Source organism: Lynx canadensis, chromosome A3, assembly GCF_007474595.2.
Source record: "Lynx canadensis isolate LIC74 chromosome A3, mLynCan4.pri.v2, whole genome shotgun sequence".
In the NCBI taxonomy this organism is placed as follows: domain Eukaryota; kingdom Metazoa; phylum Chordata; class Mammalia; order Carnivora; family Felidae; genus Lynx; species Lynx canadensis.
In genome coordinates, this window is record NC_044305.1 from 58,356,003 (window position 1) to 58,375,432 (window position 19,430).

Here is a 19,430-nt window from a genome sequence, read left to right on the forward strand (position 1 = left end):
TCTACAACAGCTTTGAGGAAATACTCATTTTAAAAGCCCTACCTCCACATTCTCTATAGCTTTTCTTTAGTATCACGTACTCCGTGTTTCCCAGCCTTTCAATTCTCTTCGAACAAATGTGACTGGGTTGATTGCCGTGTAGGGGACTCGCAGGGGAGCCCTAATATCGCTGTCTTCTATACTCACGAGGACGTCCAGATTGAGTTTGATCTGATGCCTTGACTCAGGGTCGTACAATATCGCTGCTGCCTCTTCAGCAGCTCTGTCGGATCCCTTGTGAGAGCATGGAAAACGTGGGCCAAACAATTTTTTAAAATCGGAAAGTAATTGCTTTTAATTTCTAATGCTATTTTTTGTTATCCGTAAAAGTGTTCCTTGTTGTGTTAAATGCTATGTTATTCCAAACACACCTGGGTTTTCTGGCGTGCACTCTGCTCCCCAAAAGACAAATAAATGCCCTCGGTTGGGCAACCTGCAGCTGTGAGAACAAGATGTCTTTTTCCCTCGCTCCTCCCCCTCTCAGAGTGAGGGGCGGGGAGTCAAGTCCTGCGGTCCCGAGCTGCCTCCCAGGAGGGGCGGAGGAAGAAGAGTCCAGGCGCTCCTCGCAAGCGCAACGGAGAGAGGAGGGGGGAACCTGGCAGCCGGGATGGGACTTCCTCCCTCCACTCCGGAACTGTGCGCTGGAGCGGCCGGGACTCGGAAACCCAGGCGGCGCCGCGGGAGCGGGCGGGGTGGCGGTGGGGGCCCGGGGGCGGGCCCGGGGCGGGGCCGCGGGCGGAGCCGGGATGGGGGCGGGGCCTGCGCGGCTGCGCGGGCTGCGAGCCTGGAGCTGCGCCGGCCGCGCTCCCGGGGCTCTGAGAGCGCAGGACGCCGGCTGGCTGCGGTCCTCGCCGCCGCCGCCTCCTCCCGAGCGGGCTCGGCCCGGCGCGGCAGGCGGCCGGGGCGATGTAAGCCGGGGCCCGCGGGCGCGGTCGGACCGCTGCGATGTGGCTCAAGCCCGAGGAGGTGCTGCTGAAGAACGCCCTGAAGCTCTGGGTGACTCAGAAGAGCAGCTGCTACTTCATCCTGCAGCGGCGCCGCGGGCACGGCGAGGGGGGTGGCCGCCTCACGGGTAAGGGGCGCGCCGGGGCGGGCGGGCGCGGCGGGCCGGGCCCCGGACCTCGCTCCCTGCCGGGCCCGCGGCCCCCAGCCCGGGGTGCATCGCAGGTGGCGATTTCGTGGGAGACGCCGGGCCGGGACGGCCCTGCCTCGGGCTTGTTTTCCTTTCTTCTGTATTTCTCTTGCAAGCCCCCGTCGAGGTTGTGGCAGAAGGGACTTGCGGGCTCGTGCGTTCTTGCGGGAGAGGCAGGTGCCTTCGCCTCTTGGCCCAGTGACCGCCTGGAGGCCAGATTCGGCTCAGGAATCGAAAGAGAAGCGCCGGCTGGAGCTCGAGCCGAGGGAGCGAGGGCCGCCCCGGGAGGAGCGCAGGCCGCTGTGCGGGGCCAGGTGACAGCGGGGTGCGGCCCCGACTCGGCCATCTGGATGCGCCCCGACGTTCCAGGTGGTGTCTCGGCTGGGGACACACGGACGGCCCACCGCCACCGACCCTGGCAATCCCCGGCTGTCGGGCGTGTGGGCAGGGCAGGCTGGGGACCGTTTGCGCGCCCGGAGGAGAAGCCGAGGCAGTGCGAATCCCAAGCTTACGATCTTAGTAGCAAAATTGAGCGGGTCAGTTACCCCCTCCCCCACTTGTTTCTTCCAAGCAATGATAGGAGGAAAAAACTCAGGCTTGTAAAATTTATGAAAAAACAAAGCAATTTTTCTAAAACTTACTATCCAAGGCTCCGTGAAGATCAAGCATTTGGAAAAATTGAGGCCAGCTTGCGTAGTTGGGCCACCTGTTTAAATGGGTCAATGGAAGAACAGTTTATTAGACTTTTTCATTTGTGTCTAGGGGATCTATATGGAATTTCCGAATTTTGGAATCTGAAATAAAGGAGACCTTAGATCTTTTTCCCATCACATCCCTCCTTATACTGAGAATCAGACCATGGCTGGAGAGAGAGAGGTCAAGGGACTGAGCTTGGGTCCCTGGCCTCACTGTTGGTAACTCCACTGTCTGCTTATTCTGGGGGAAGCCCTCCTGGAGTAAAGTTTAATGGGGGAATGTGATCAACAGGCCCTGAAACAGAACCAGGTGCAAAAGGAATTACCCTTCCTGTACTTTAAACCCGGAAGGTGAGAAAGCTGGTAGTTGGATTCCTTAAGAGGATGGACTTCACTGAGCCTCAAGGAGTGGGTATGACTTGGTGGCATTCTGGACGAAAGAGTAGTGGGGGTAGTTGAAGAATCTGGATGAAAGCGATAGTGGGGTTACCTATGGTGGTGGTGAGTAGTGAGGACAGGTTGGGCAGCAGGTGGGCCTGCTCTGGGAGCAGTTTTAAGCTCTGAGGGAGGGAGTTAGTATAGGAGGCAGGAGTAAATGGTCTCCTTTAGTAGAGGGTAAGGACAGGGTTTGAAGGTTTGTGAAATGGGAAACATGGAACATCTGCCCAGAAAGTGTTTTCATCACTTAGTTCATGCTGACTGTGTGGGGTACTGTTGAGGCTGCTTTGGGAAAGACTTCGGGTTATTCGCCATCTAGCAAGGGAGACAGGTCCAGAGAAGCTGGACAAAGCCTCAGCTATGATGCTGATGGAGATTCAGGAGATTCCAGAGAGCCTGGCTTTGTTGTCCAGAGTCTGTATCTGTGATGAACTCAAAATGATGCAGTCCACCTCCTTTTTGCATTCCAAAATCAAGCAGATCTTTTTTATTATTTTATTTATTTATTTTTTAACGTTTATTTATTTTTTTGAGACAGAGAGAGACAGAGCATGAACAGGGGATGAGCAGAGAGAGAGGGAGACACAGAATCTGAAACAGGCTCCAGGCCCCGAGCCGTTAGCACAGAACCTGACGCGGGGCTTGAACTCACGGACCGTGAGATCATGACCTGAGCCGAAGTCGGACGCCCAACCGACCAAGCCACCCAGGCGCCCCTATTTATTTATTTTTTAATTTTAGAGTTAGAGTGCCAGCTGGGGAGAGGAGCAGAGAGAATCTCAAGCAGGCTCCAAACTCAACAAGTAGCCCAGTGCTGGGTTTGATCCCATGACCCTGGGATCATGACCTGCGCCAAAATCAAGAGTCAGATGCTTAACCGACTGAGGCACCCAAGTGCACCAAGCAGGTCTCTTTTATCATACCTGTGGCTTTGGCCTTCCTTGGTGTATACTTCGGTTTGGGCTTACAGTGAATATGCACAATATTCTTAAAGGCAATAACGATCAACCAAAAAAAAAAAAATACCCCATGAAAAGACAGATGACACTTTATTTCTCAGGGACTCTGAACCTCCTGTTGATTGTGAAAGCCTGACATTTCCTAGGCTGCTTTACCTTCAGACATTTAGCTGGGTAGCAACTAACGTAGCTGTGCTGATTGAGCAACCCGGAGTTACCACATCCACCAATGAGCTGGTCCTAACCCAACCACTTATGAATGTTATAAAATCAAGACTGTGTGACACAGAGGGCAGCTTAATGTTGGTGGTGGTTTTCAGAATATGTAGAATTCTGATTTGGCAGATTTTGAGCAATTTAGAGTTTATGAAGATAATGAGGGCTAGCATGATGGGTATTCTGACTGGTTGTAGGCTTTTCTTTGGAGAGAAGCAAGTAGAGGTGGTTAAGAGGGGTTGGAAATAAAATGTAAGGGAGTGGTAACGAAGTCTTTTTTTTTTTTTATTCTGATTCTGAATTTGTTATTCATAGGAGCTTAAACATATGAGGTCTCCATTGGCATTTAGTCTGACATGTTTAAAAATTGCCTACCCTCAGAAATACAAGGTTTTGTTTCATTGAGGAATATAATCACTCTTCCGACTAATACACACATTCCCTATATATATCTTCAGTCTTATTTTCTCCATAGCCCTTTCTCACTTTCTAATATACAATATCGTTGATCATTTTGTTCATTGTTTCTTCCTACTGATTGTTCTATGAGGGCAGGTATTTTACCTATGATGGTGCCTAGCACATAGTATATGCTTATTAAACATTTGTAGGGTGACTACATGGAAGAACATATGCATGAATGATGGATTCTACTTTTCGTTAAAAGTTGGGTGAGAGTGGAGGCCCAGCTTTTCTGACTGAGGCTGAGCTGATCACATGGGATGGGAACATTCTCCTCTCTCCTCGGCTTCCTGTTTACCTGGTAGTCTGACCATTGTGGAAAGCTGGAGGGAATCAATGGGAAACAGAGACCTCCTCCTTCTGTCTTTTTTTTTTTTTTTTTTTTTTTTTTTTAAGTAGCTCCCTTTGAGAGGGAAGGATCATGGCACCAGCTTCTCAGGCGGCCTCTGTTACCACCCCTTGGGACCTGTTTGGAGAAGGAAATCCTGGGCTTGGGGACAGTAGTGGGAGGCAGCGACCTTATCCTCCAGTTAGAACATGGTGTGGCTGAATACAGCATTATAAAATGTTTCCAAAGCTCCTGGGACAGAAGTGATTTTGCTCTGGAAGGGAGGAAGTCAAGGTATAAAAGTATTCACTTGAATACAATCTCCAACCTGTGGGAATATTTTTTTATTAATTTTTTTTATTTCAGTGTAGTTATCATACAATGTTACATTAGTTTCAGGTGAATAGGAATGTTTGTTATGAAAGTTCAGTCAGCTCTGGGAGAACTGAGTGGGAGAAGTTAGCATTTGGGAGGTGCAGACAGAAGAACACATCATTGTTGCCCTCTCCTCCAGTGCTCCCTGAAGCACTTAAAATGAGCAGCACAAATGTAGCTTTAAAGACCTAATGTCACCACCTGGATATGCCCCTCTAAAGGATTTTATTTTTCCGAGTTCTATTATGTGCGTTTCTGTATAACCTTGTAGTTCTTTTCCCAAAGAGCCTGGCAGTTAAAAAGTTGTAATTTGAAGAAAATATTGATGGCTTCTACTTTTCAGGATGTTTACCTTCAGCCCCTGTTGCTGTCATTGCATTTATAATAGTTAGGGGCTAACAATTTCCTAAGTAGCTAGGGTCACAGGGGGAAGTATGGTGTAGTGGAAAATAGCGACTTTGAGTCAAGATAAGTCTGTTACAAATCTGGACAGAGAGGCCTTGTGCTAGTTTATTTGGTTTATTTGAGTCTTAGTTGTAACAGCCTCAAGATAGGGACAATAAGGAAGCTTACTTTAGAGGGTTAGAAACTTTTCCACTGTGGCTGTACCATTTTACATTCCTACCAGCAATACACAAGGGTTCCAATTCAAACAAGGCTTAGGATTAGAACTATATGAAGGGCTTATCTGGGCTTGCCACCTAGTCTGTTTGGAAAAAAAGAGAAGGAACACTTAAAAAATTGACTAACAAGAGGGCTTCTTAGAATAAAAGTGTTGTAAAGAAGTTTGCATTAAAGTGAAGGATATAAAAAATACTTATTACTGCAGTATTTAATAAGTATAATTGGAAAGTTAAATATAAATTTTTTTTAGAGAGCATGCATGAGCAAGCAGGGAAGAGGCAGAGAGAGAACCTTTATTTTAATGTGTATTTATTTATTTTGAGACAGAGAGAATGCATGCGCAAACAAGCAGGGGGAGGGGCAGAGAGGAGAGAGAATCCCAAGCAGTCTCTGCACGGATAGCCCACATGGGGCTCAGTCTCATTAACCACAAGATCATGACCTGAGTTGAAATCCAGAATTGTACGCTTAACCGACTGAGCCACCCAGGTGTTCTGAGAGAGATAATCTTAAGCAGGCTCCAGGCTCATCATGGAGCCCAGTGTGGGGCTTGGTCTGATGACCCTGGGATCATGACCTGAACTGAAACCAAGAAGTGGACGTTCAACCAGAATGTGACTGAGCCACCCAGGTGCCCCAGAAAGTTAAATATTAATTTTTATTTTTGTTTTAGTTTTATTATTTTTTTTTGAGAGAGAGAGAGAATGTAGGCAGGGGAGAGGGGCAGAGGGAGAGAGAGACAATCTTAAGCAGGCTCCATACTCAGTGCAGACCCGATCCAGTGACCCAGGGATCATGACCTGAGCTGAAATCATGAGTCAAATGCTCAATTGAATGAGCCACCCAGGTATCCCAGAAAGTTAAATATTTATTTGTTTATATCTTAAACTATTTTTAAGAATTTATTTTCTTTGAGAGAGAGCGTGAGAGCAAGTGGGGAAAGGGCAGGGAAAGAGAAACTCCTAAGCAGGCTATATGCTGTTAGTGCAGAGCCTGAAGCAGGGCTTAATCCCACAAACCGTGAGATCATGAACTGAGCTGAGGTCAGGAGTCAGACGCTCAACCTACTGAGCCACCCAGGTGCCCCAGAAAGTTAAATATTTAAATAGCAGTTTGTGCTAGCAGGATTTGTTTTACAGAGCTTCTTTGAAATCCTTTGTTAAATCCTAGTAAATAAAGGGAACTTCACTTCGGTGTTGCAGGCGTTGAGTGACTGTGCTCAGAGTGAATTGTCTACTTTCTTTGGGACAGTGTGCCAAAGACGGGGGGATATGAAACTGACACCAGGGATTTGTGTGTGGTCACTAGCCTTGCTCAGAATGACTCTGTTGAAAAATTGGAAATTGGTGAAGCCCAGCTTGAGTGTTGACTTTCTTGGCTATAGTCTTGCTCAGGTAGCTGAATTTATGGGTGGATTTTTGCCCTTTTTTTCTTTGACTTTTTTTTAGTTTGTTTGTTTATTTATTTATTTATGAGAGAGAGAGAGAGAGAGAGAGAGAGAGAGAGAGAGAGAACGAACAAACAGGGGAGGGGCAGAGAGAGAGGGAAAGAGAGAATCCCAAGCAGGCTCTGTAGTCAGTGCAGAGCCATGTGTAGGGCTTGAACTCATGAACCATGAGATCATGACCTGAGCCGAAATCCAGAGTCAGACGCTTAACCAGCTGAGCCACCCAGGTGCCCCTTGACTTTATTTTAAGTAGGCTCCACTTGAGCGTGGGGCTTGAACCCAGGACCCTGAGATTAAGAGTTGCATGCTGTACTGATTGTGCCAGCCAGGTGCCCTTGAATTTGTTGGTGGATTTAGTCTTTACTACCAACAAAATTCTTCAGTTCAGTTGGGCAGCCTTTGCATTGTGTAGACTTCCCAGATATTGGCTCCAGAGTCTTACATGCTTTGGTCTTATTTTCCAAAAGCACATTAAGGAAGGAACACAAATAAAGGAAGTACTTTGATTTTAAGAGCATAAACTGGAAGATATCTTACAATACAGATATACAGGTAAAATAACTGATACGTTTTTAAGGGCTGATAAGCCATTAATAAAACGTTGGGGTTTCCAACAGTTGCATTTAATTAAGGCATAATAAGGGCACTGTAATTAGGTAATCAAACAAGGCAGAGACTGTGTCCCTCGAGGAATAATATGAGGTACAAATGTGTGGGTGGTGCAGTAGCGGAGGCTAGCCATTTCAGCCTAATTGGAACTCTTTAGGAAGAGCTGAGAATGATTGAGAGGCTTGTAGCTTTTAAAGAATTCATTTATTAGCTGTGAAGGGATAGGATTTTATGATCTTGACTCTATATTCTGGCAGCATTGGATAGAGGAGGAATTTATTTTAAATGAAAGTAGTAAATCTGATCAAATTTCCAAGACAGATTTTCCCCCTAACTTAAAAAACTTTAATCATCTGTATTGAAAAGCAGCCCTGAGCATATTTTAACAGCTGTTTGGGTGTTGCAAGAGCTATTATTCCGCACGACCTCTCAGGCTCTTTCTCCTTCACCTTTTCCTGGTAAGGACAGCTTGTCAGGCACTTCCCAAGACCTTCACCTGCTGTCCCCTCCGCCTGGGGGTGCCCTCACCTCCCCCTCTGCCTGGCTAATTCTTCTCTCCGTTTGACACCCTTCAGATCTCAGCCTGAGCTCTGCTACCTGGCGATGGGGCACTGGACCCCTCCCTCCTCTGATCCTTTTACACCTTAGAGCACTCACCACTGTTTCCCATGATGTGGCCCTTTGTGGCTTTATCACTTTCTAGGGAACCAGACCATGATCTCCAGGATGGAGATCCCAGGTCTGTGTCCCTCACCACCATGCCTCCAGCACTGGAACAGTTTCTGTTGCTGCAACACTCAGTAAATATTTAGTGAGTACATGGATGTCCAAGTAGAATTGATGAGTGTGAGCCTCTGAGGCTGAGAAATGTTTTGTATCATCCTGGAAATGGGAATTATGCAAAAGGCAGGAATAAATAATAGAGTGTTGTCATTGCTATTTCTCACGCCTGCCCTGCGTGCCTGTAAGGACTAGCGGTAGTTTGTCAGCTGCGCCAGCCCAGCTGTTAGAACTGCCCGTTGGTAACCTTTATGTAAATGATCCTGTACAGACCCAGGAATGATTTCCCCAGTACATCACCAGCCAACTGACACAGCTCTGTGAAGTTGAGTCATTAATATTCTTGAACATTTGGTGGGTCTGTTGTTCCACCAGATTTTATTTTTCTGCTTCCTGCTTTTTACTTTAAAAAAAGGAAGGAAAAATCAGCAGCAAAATAAACAGCCACAAATAAGTTCTCCTTAAGAAAGGGCACTGTATTTTGTGGTTGGTTTTATTCTGAATAAGTAGTTACTGATGGAGAATGGACATTTAAAAATAATAAATAGGATGGTAGTTTGCCTAAAGTTTTAAAATATGAAATCTGTGCATGGGAGTACATAATGTAAATATAAAGTATAAGTAATACAATACCTATCACCTGTTACTAAAAAAATAGAGTATTTCCAATGTTTAAGAGATCTCTTGTGTGTTTTCCTGATTATATTCCCCTCCCTAATCAATACATTGTTGAGTTTTGTGTGCTGTTTAAACTTTATACAAAAGGAATAATAATTTACTTTGTTTTTTCTGAAGCTTGTTTTCCACATCCCAGTTATATTTATATTTATAGTTTTACATATATGTGTATATATATAGTTAATGTTTCCCTAACATTGAGCCATGTTGATGCATATAGCCGCATTCATTCATTTTCATTGATGGGAATGACTCATTTATTCGTTCTTTTGTCAGCTCATATTTGGGTTTCTAGTTGTTTTTGTTATTACAAATAATACTGCTATGAACATTCTTGTATAACGTTCATATGTGTGAAAGCTTCTCTGGAGAATATACCTGTGAGTGATCTTGTTGGGTATATCAGCCATAATGGGTTAGGTTATGCTGTGGTAACAAACATCCCAAACATCTCTGTGGATCCACATTAGTTTATTTCTCCCTCATGTTGTATATCCAATGTGGGTTCCCAAGGTTCTCTTGTAGGCATCCAAAGATGGGCTGATGGAGGCTCCATTCCTAATGCTTCCATGGTTACATGGTAAGGGGGAAAGGAATTTGGTGACTCTCATGTTGGGTTTTAGAACTTGTAGTTGGAAGTGACACCTATCCCTTCCATTCACTTTATTTAATGTTTATTTTTTTTCAGTCATCTGTACACCCAACATAGGGCTTAAACCCACAACCCCGAGATCAAGATTTGCACACTCTTCCCACTGAGCCAGCCAGGTTCCCCTGTATATTTTTTAAATAAGCTCTACTCCCAGTGTGGGGCTTGAACTCACGACCCTGAGATCAAGAGTCACATCCTCGACTGACTTAGCCAACCTGGAGCTCTTATTCAGTTTATATTGGCAAAAGCAAGTCACATGGCTCAGTAACCTGAAAGACATGAGGAAGTATGATTTTCTTAATTTAGGAGCTGTGTGTGTGTGTGTGTGTGTGTGTGTGTGTGTGTGTTGTTTGTGTGTGTACATGCACATGTGTCTGTGTGTTCTGTATTTTTTAAGTATTAAAAATTTATCACTTTATGACTGGACTTTTTTAATTTTGGGTCTTTTGAAGAACTAACATTCTTAATTTTCATGTAGTCAGGTACAATCTTTTCCCCCAAGAGTTTGTGCTTTTTGTTACTTGTTTAAAAACAAGTCCTTATAAGGGAATCTCCAGGATGATGGTGAAGGGAAATCGTAAAATGACAGCTCAGAGACCCCTCAGTCCAGATGAGAGCAGGGCAAAAGGCTGCAAGACAGGTCCTAGGGGAAGAGAGATTGGTAGAGCACCTCCCATCCTTGCACATGTTGAAGGAAGGTCTGTGCACTAGGAGAGGAATTGTGGGTAAATTATTGATAAAGCTAAATCAGCCAAGAATTCTTGGCAGTTGTTAACTGCAGGGAAAATAAAAAGTTGTGTAGGTTAGCCAAGTTTCATAGTTTTACTACAAAGCTCAGCTCTCTGTAAATTCAAGAATTAGTGATAGGGGTGCCTGGGTGCCTCAGTAGGTTGGGCATCCAATTTCGACTCAGGTCATGATCTCACACTCATGGGTTTGAGCCCCGTGTGGAGCTCTGTGCTGACAGCTCAGAGCCTGGAGTCTTGCTTCGGATTCTGTGTCTCCCTTTCTCTCTCTGCCCCCCCCCCCCCCCCCCGCACTTGTAGTCTGTTTCTCTCTCCTCTCTCTCTCTCAAAATAAATAAACAATAAAAAAAAAAAAAAGAACTAGTGATACAATCAGAGATATGAAGGTAAGTAAATGCAAAAAGAATCCATTAAGGATAGAAGCAATTTCCTTCAGGGGCTGGGAAGTGGGAGTAGGGAAGGTCATGAGGGAGCTGTTGTGTTTCTCACTGGTAGAATTATTTGTTTTTTTTACATGCACATGTAAATTGGATAAAATGTAGACTGAATCTAAAATTTGGGAGAGCTTGGCAGTTTTTCTGGTTACCAGCACCGTATGTGTAATGGGGATAAGGAGAGGCATTGAAGCAATGTTTCATTCTTGCCTCGTGGACCATGGTTACTCTTGGATTACCCATGCTTCAGATATTTGTCCTCTCGGTAAACTATATTTAGCCTTCAAAATGTCTACCATGTGTGGGGTGTGTCAATTTCATGGAGGCTTAGGAACTATTTTCAGAAATGCATCTAATCTAGTCAGGTACTTTAATTTGAAATCAAAAGATAGCCTGGATTTTTTTTTTCCCCCTCTGGAGAAGAAATTGGTTTAGAGTTACAAGTTTATGATTTTTATCTCTTACCTAACTTCAGAGATGTGGTTCTGTGACTGACCCATTCCTTCTGGGGCTCAGTTTCTTAACCTGAAAAACAATTATTAAGTTGGTGTTATTTTAAGAGTTTTATAATAACAGTGGAAGATTTCATACTTCAAATTGTTATGTTTTCTAGATATGTTGTCAAAATCCCTTTTTTTTAAAAATTTATTTTTATTTTTTTGAGAGAGAACAAGCACATGCATGCATGAGTGGGAGAGAGGCAGAGAGGGAGGGAGGGAGAGAGAGAGAGAGAGAGAGAAAGGAGGAGAATCTTAAACAGGCTCCATGCTCAGCTCACAGCCCAATGTGGGGCTCGATCTCACAAGTGTGAAATCATGACCTGAGCTAAAATCAAGAATTGGACGTTTAACTAACTGAGCCACCCAGGCACCCCTGTTTAATTATTTGTATTTAAAGAAGAAAAAGCCAAAAGAACATTTCTTTCAACAGTGTCAGGCCCTGTGTTCTCATGCAGCTTATCATCTAAAGGGATGGAAAAAGCTAGTGGTAGTGATGGAGTGATTATTAAACCATGAAAGAATTATAAATGGTGGTGAGTTCAGGGAGGTGAGGGCGATGAGAAGGAATAATGGGGAAGCTAATTTAGGCTGGGAGTGTCAGGAAGGATTTCTCTGAGGATCTGTTGTGTCAGCTAAGACCTGCAGGGTGCTTAGAATGGTGTTAGCTGGGTAAAACAGGGAGGAAAGGGCCTTCTGAGCAAAGGAAAGCACATGTGTGAGAGCTCTGTGGCCTCTGAGAAGCTGTTCTGGACAAGTTCAGTTTGATGTGCTTGTGAGTTGTCTAGAAAGACTTGTAGAGGAGGAAAACACAGAGGGGACAGAGGAGTGGTCAGGAGAACAGGAGGAAATGAGTAGAGTGTATTTCCTAGAGGCCAAGAGAAAAATGTATTCAAGAAAGAGGGAGGGGAGAGGGATGGACTCTGCAGTATGGTATGGAAAAGGCTCGAGGGACATTGGCTGCCTCAGGGAGAGTAGTTTGGGAGTGGATGGGTGGAGAGGAAGTAGGCATGCACGTGAGCAGCTTTATCAAGGTGGGACTTGGTAGGTTTTTGGTTGTTATTATAAATTTATTATTTGTTGGGGCTCCAGGGTCACCCAGTCAGTTAAGTGTCTGACTCTTGGTTTCTGCTGAGGTCCTGAATCTTATGAGGTCCATGAATCTCATGATTCATGAGTTCAAGACCCACATTGGGCTCTGCGTTGACAGTGCGGAGCCTGCTTGGGATTTTCTCTCTCTGAAAATAAACTTAAAAAAAGAGAGGAAAAACCACAAATTTATTCTTTGTCAGGGAATGGAAGGTCTGTTGAATGCTGCATCTGTGGCTGCTGGGCCTTGAAGTGGTCATGGCTAGGCTTTGAATAGGTCAGTAAAGGAGGTAAGGCATCCAGGTGAGCAGGACCTCAGAAGACAATTCCCAAGGAATTTTGATTTGGGAATAAGGTTAAATACTGAGTACTGGGGAAAAAAATTACCTCAAAGAATCTGTAACTGGTCACCAGAAGGATGAACTATTTTAAATGGATCCCAGGGATGCTGGGTCAGCACTGGACGGTAATTGTTTCACCAGGCAAAAGAAATTATTCGAGGAAACCATAGCAACTTAAAAATTCGTTGTTAATTGCTTGGCATTAGATGCTACGTTGAGTTTCCTGTGTGTGTGGGTTACCATTTATTTACTATGTAAATAAAAAACTTTTGTTATCAGTAATGTTATTGGGATTCAAACAATAGGATTTATTTCTAGAAGGAAAATACAGATTAAATATCATTTTAGTAAATTACAAAGACTGACCAGAAAGTTTGGCTATCCTGAATTATTATTACTGTCCATTCAACAGAGTTTTAAATAAATTTGTGCACCAATGTTTGTGATATAGGGATGTTTTCATAAGGAAATGTGTTAGCCTTCTAAAGTGGGATTGGCCTATGATGAAAGATTTGGAAGGCACTTCTGGAATTTTTCACTTGAGATGCAGTATTTGCATGACAGACACAGTTTTACAAGGGAGAAACAGCATATTTCAACCTCAGGTAGAGATTTGGATATTACACTTACCCTGGGAGCATAGTGAGCAAATTTGGATTTTGAGTTTCTGTTATATTGCTGTTATAATGAAAAGTAAATGTAAAATGTAAGCAAGGCATTAAGATTGCTTTAGGAATTTATAGCTCATGATCTTCCATATATTAAGGATTCAATCACAGCAAGGATTTGGGTGGAGAAATTAGGTTTTAATAAAACTAGTGTCCCAAAACTGTGTGTGTGTGTGTGTGTGTGTGCGCGCGCGCGCGTGTGCGTGCACCTGTGTGTTTTTGTTTTAACCTTTAGTTTCCTGTATGTTCTTGAGGTACAGGACACTCATTTAGGGCTCAAAGTGGATACTGTTTAATCTCAGTATAATGGAGCTGCCTCTTAATGTGGGTATTAGGTTCCAAAATCAACATGAAGGACAAAAATTGCTTGAAAAATTACCCTTAAAATCAGCAGGGCCCCCTTCTTGGTAATCTGCTCATGTTACAAGGAGTTCCTGGAAAGTTGGGGCCTCTGTGGAGCCCAGAGCCTCCAGCTCCCCAGGGAGCTCACACCAGGGCCTGTGCTCCTTGATGGATGGGCAGTCCGCATGAGCGGTTGTTTTCCCCTCTGCGTTTTGGCCAGGGCATATTGTTGAATTTGATAAGTTAAATATGAGATGTGTGTCTGCTGTACCGCCACTTGCTGGTTGAAGTAATGTACTTGAGTCAGCTTCATGGCCAGGTGAGGCTAAGAGTGATCACATTACACTTTGGCGTCTTAATTTGGGAATTGCTATTAGGTGAGGTCGATGGTAGCTGGAGCTACATTTCTGAGGTCTACTGCTTAGGTGCTTGCAATGCAAAGGTCTGCACGAAGTGGATGTTGTTTTATCTTGCAGCCTTTTGCTTATCTTCATTTATCCAAATAAAACATTTAGGTGTGAATAAATGGGGTTGGAGAGCCTCTTGTGGAACTGGAAATTCTCTTTGATAGGATGTGTATCCCACTGTAAAAGTTGCTTTTCTTGTGTGATTTTTTTAACTTCCTGTACTACCTGGAAAGCTAGATTTGAGTACTCTATATTTCATAGCCAAAAGTTAAGTTAGAACCATGTAATAGTACACTTAGTTATTTTCTCTGAATTAAAATTTGCAGAAACCTTAACTATAGGCAAAGCCAGAAATGTGTTGATGGTGCCTGAAATCTTGGTAAGATTCAAGACTAGAGTTTCCATAGGCAAGCATCCATTTATACCAGAAGGATTATTAGAAAGTCTGTGTGTGCATGGGAGGGAGGGTTGGGGGGGGGGAGAGAGTAAAGCAGGGAGAGGGAGGGAAGGAGAATCTCAGAGAGAGAGAATTGAATGGCAGATTTACTCACACCAAAAGAGATCATAATTGCAGAAGCTTTGAGAACACATGCTCTAATATGCTATAGTTATAATATTGCTGTATACATTTCTGAAAAGTTTTATTTAGAATCAGAATTGTATAAATTGGATGATTTTCCCATCACAACTTCAGAGAGGTACATTTTAAGTACAGAGCAAATGATTAAAACTGTGTGTACAATCTATAAATTTGAATACATATTTCAGATGAAAATAGGGGTGCTTGGGTTCAGTTGGTTAAGCGTGGACTCTTGATTTCCGCTCAGGTCACAATCTCACGGTTTGTGGATTTGAGCCCTGCATTGGGCTCTCTGCTGACAGTGCGGAGCCTGCTTGGGATTCTCTCTGCCCCTCCGCTGCTCGTGCTCAATCTCTCCCTCTCTCCCTCTCACAAGAAAGAAAGAAAAGAAGGAAAGAGAATAACTTGATCAAAACTGTCAAAAACAAAAAAAGGGGGATGGGGACCTTTGTCTTCATCAGTTGTAAAGACAAGGAAAGGCTGAGGATTAAAGGCAACTAGAGACATGACTAAATGCAATGCCCAACCCTAGAATGGGTCCTGAACTGGAAGGAGAAACATGCTGCAAAGGGCATCCCTTGTTGGGTCAGTGACCAAACTGGAATACCAGTGGTAGATAAAAGTACCATGTGTGTTACATTTAGTGAGGTTGATAACGATGCTATTGTTGTGTAAGAAAATACCCCTATCCGTGGAAATAGGTCTCCTTTTGAAATGATTCAGAAAAAAAAATGTGTGTATGTACTTACGTCCTATCACATCATATCAAGAGAAAAAGAGCAGATAATACAGCAAATGAGGTACGCTGTTAACAGTAGGCAAATCTGATTCTTGGCAAAAGGTATATGACTGTTCTTTGTCCTATTTTAATTCCTGAAGCTTTTCTTTAAACTTGAAGTTATTTCCAAATAAAAAGATAAATAAAAAAAGATAATTTTAAGTGTGAACCTGGAAGCACTTGTCCATTTTGATAGAGGTATTTTTAGCCTGTAATAAGAAAATATAAGATACACCTGTAATTTAACAACAAAAACCGATTAGGAAATTTCTGCAGGAAAAATAACTTTATTGTGAGTCTGAACTAAGGACCTTCTGCTTTTGTCATGGAAACAACCATTTTGGTAACATGCTTTCTAGAGTTGAGGTTTCTTGGGGGTCCCAGTTACTATGTGCAGCAGGGTGGGTGGCATATATAGATATTCCCCACCTGCCCCAAACTGTAAATGACTATGACATAAGACTTTTTAATATCATGTGTATATGTTACAGTGTTAGGTTAGGCCTTAGTTGTGGCCAATAAATAGCTGAATTTTAAAAGAATAAAAATCGGGGCGCCTGGGTGGCGCAGTCGGTTAAGCATCTGACTTCAGCCAGGTCACGATCTCGCGGTCCGTGGGTTCGAGCCCCGCATCGGGCTCTGGGCTGATGGCTCAGAGCCTGGAGCCTGTTTCCGATTCTGTGTCTCCCTCTCTCTCTGCCCCTCCCCCGGTCATGCTCTGTCTCTGTCTGTCCCAAAAATAAATAAAAAACGTTGAAAAAAAAATTTAAAAGAATAAAAATCATGGAAAAGATATTCATTCAGTAGGTACTTACTGTGTGCCTAGCTCTTCTCCAGGCAGTGAACAAAACAAAGTCCTGCCCTCAGGGAACTTACTCTACTATAATTAATCTAGAGTGATTTTATTCTTGTAATTGCTAACTCTGGTAATTAACCTAGGACTGGAATTCTCAGTGTGTGCCACAAATCCCCTTAACTATGTTAACCTCATCTTAAACTTCCTTCATTAAAACACTTTGTGGTTTTTTTTGCCGCCACACTATAAGAGGTTGGCTTTTGTTGTCCTTGCTTTTAAAAACTGAAATATTTAGTCAAATAAGTTAGGCCTTTGAGCCCTATCTTTTAGGTTCTTGCCAGCCTTAGGGATATTATCTCTTGAAGTCTTTCTGACCCCTCGTCCTCATCAGAGACAGAGGCTCGTGGAATACCTGTAAGCACAGCTTGGCTCTGGACCCGTCTGTGCTCTGCTTTGGCCCTGGGTTATGGACACCCTCCAAGGGCTCAGCTCTCCTGTGCTCTGGAAGTGTTGGCACAGTGGGCTCCTGCGGCATTTCCCAGCACCCCTGCTCCCTTTCCCTTTTGTAGAAGCACTCTGCAGCCTTCTGTAGGTTACCGAAATGAAGTGGACTCCTTTTCCTATTTAAAAATAGCCTCAGCAGCTGTGGGTTCGAGTCTCCCAGTCATGAGGTTGACCTCCATGCCACTGGGACTCTTAGTTGTTAGGCCTCTGGGGGTCACAGCAGGGTGACTGATGGGGCTCAGATTTTGGAGACCACCAGCCATATTCCTTTGTGTACAGATGAGGAGCCGGACTGATCTGAGGCAGCGATTCTCTTGCTCTGTTTTCACTTGACTGTGCTTAGCCCTTTCCAGAAAGGTGAAGGGACTGTTGAGACAGGAGTCCCCATGCCTGCATCCTCCAGACCTGCTCCTTCTCATCTTGTGCTGTGCTGGCGTCTGTTGAGACCCTGTTATATTTTGTTTATTAAAATGGCTTAGGTAACAAAGTTTTTAAAAATTGTAGTGAAATATACAGAACAGAAAACTTACCATTTTAACCATTTTTAAGTGTACAGTTCACTGGTATGTACATTCACGTTGTCATGTAGCCATCACCACATCCATCTCCAGAACTTTTTCATCTTCCCAAACTGAAACTCTGTGCCCATTAAGCATGACCTCCCCATTCCTCCCTCCCTGCAATTCCTGGCAACCCGCATTCTACTTTCTATTCTAGGAGTTTGACTACCCTCACGTAAGTGGTTTCATACAGTATTTGTCTTTGTGTCTGGCTTATTTCACTTAACATAATGTTCTCAGGGTTCATCCATGTTGTAGCTTGTATCAGAATTTTCTTCTTTTTTAAGGCCGAGTAAGATTCCATTGCATGGATATATCACATTTTGTTTGATTAGTCATCTATTGATACACATGGAATTGCTTCTACCTTTTGGCTATTGTGCATAATACAGCTATGAATGTAGATGTGCAAATATCTATTCGAGTCTCTGATTTCTGTTCTTTTGGATATATTCTCAGAAGTGAGATAGTGGGATCACACAGTAATTCTGTATTTAACCGTTAAGGAAACTCTTGATTTTTACATGTGGTTCTCAGTTTCTTCTGGCTTCTGTAGACTTGAATGAATGGCTAGGACTGTACTTGGTTTGCTGGGACTGTAGCCCCTGGTCCTGAGTTCCCAGCTTCCCAAGTACCCTCAGTCTATCTCTTAAAACCCTTGTTTCTCTTCCCATTAGGGCTGAATGGAGAATTGAAGGGAAGAACTGAAGCTTGTTTAGAGGTGCATTGCAATTCATTAAAAACAAACAAACAAACAAACAAACCAGAATTTGAATTTGAGTTAGGCATTTTCAAGTTTATAATTAAATTGTTTGTTTTGGATTTCATATGTATTTGTTTTTCAAAGCTAAGATACGGAGTAGAATGCTTAAGGTGAATTTGGTTTCGGTGGATTTTTCTACCATGATCTCAATCATATCCATATCTAATTTCTTTAAGCATTGTTGGGGCAAAGGATAGGACTATTAGGAGTTAGAAAAGGAGAGAAATCTTGTTCTTCCTACTTGTATGACCTTTGGCCTTAGTTTCCTCTTCTGTAAAATGGAGCTAATACTACTAATATAAATTGTTGTAATTATGATAGTAAATGGCAAAAAAAAAAAAAAAACACCAAAAAACGGATCTGAAGTACTGGGACAGTGCTTGACAGCTGCAGTGCTTAGTTAATGTTAGTCACCTTCCCCCCATTATCCTGGAATAATTGTAAGTTGTAGGTGAGGGCGTGAGGTGGTCCTAACTTCTGAAGGGTGAACACCAAGCAGTAGGGAGAGCTGGGGGCAGGACTCAGTCTCACAGGTGTAGTTAATTCCCAGTGCTGTGTGACCCCTGAGACGTCTATCCAACCTCCTGGAGGCTCAGATTCCTCACCTGTCAAATGAGGAGGCTGGTCCCTGTCACCTCTGTATTTCCTTGTAGCTCTAAAAGTTCAGCGATTTCAAAGAATAGTGTGTGTCTAGTCTTTTTTTTTTAATTGAGATGGAATTGTTGTATAACATGATCTTAGTTTCAGTTATATAGCATAATGGCTTGATGTAGGTGTATGTTATGAAATGATCACCACAATAAGTCTAGTTAACATTGATCACTGCACATAGTTACAAGTTTATTTTTCTTGTGATGAGAACTTTTAAGAGTTACTCTTTGCAACTTTCAAATATACAATACAGTATTATAAACTATAGGCACTATGCTGTACATCACATCCTTAGGACTTATTTATTTTATAACTGGAAGTTTGTACCTTTCGACCCCCTTCATCCATTTGCCACTCCCCACTCTCCCCCTCCTCCCTGCCTAGTCTTCTTCTGACTGCAGAGTTGATTCTTTTCTACATAGGCAAGCCTGCTCTTCATAGGTGGTGGACATATCCCCTCCATGGTATGTGACGTGAACTGAGAATTTCTGGCATTTGAAGATCTGCTTCTTTAGGGCCAGGTTAAGTCCAAGATTTATTTTACTGTTACCAGCTTGGGTGCTAAGTTTGTGGCTTTTGCCCCCAGTTCCAAATACCGGTGTCTCTGGGGCTAGCCACATATAGCAAGTGAATAGGGAGAGTCCTTCTAATCTGAGAGAGGAAAAGAAGTAAAGGGGAGGAGGAGGAAGTAGAAGGGGCTGTGGATATAATTTTGACTTGCTCAGAAATAGAGTGAAGCTGTCTTCAAAGAATTAGACAGGAAAGCTCTCTGACTCTGCCCACCTCAAGACTTGACCAATGTCTACAACTGACCTTGTCTGTCTTTATTATTTACAGTTT

The 19,430-nt window shown here is 43.4% G+C and overlaps 1 protein-coding gene across 6 annotated transcripts in view; it reads left to right on the forward strand.

The window, feature by feature from the left end:
- Positions 1–874: 874 nt before the first annotated feature.
- Positions 875–19,430, forward strand: part of TBC1D8 (TBC1 domain family member 8) — a 111,567-nt gene continuing 93,011 nt past the window's right edge. For 4 of the 6 annotated variants that reach the window (XM_030310381.1, XM_030310382.1, XM_030310383.1 and 1 more), the window contains exon 1: positions 880–1,111. In XM_030310381.1, coding sequence (XP_030166241.1) covers positions 985–1,111 — 127 coding nt within the window. In that variant the 5' untranslated portion in view covers positions 880–984. Of the gene's footprint in view, positions 1,112–19,430 lie in introns of all 6 variants that reach the window. The other 2 variants (XM_032592615.1, XM_030310385.1) reach the window with 2 other exon arrangements.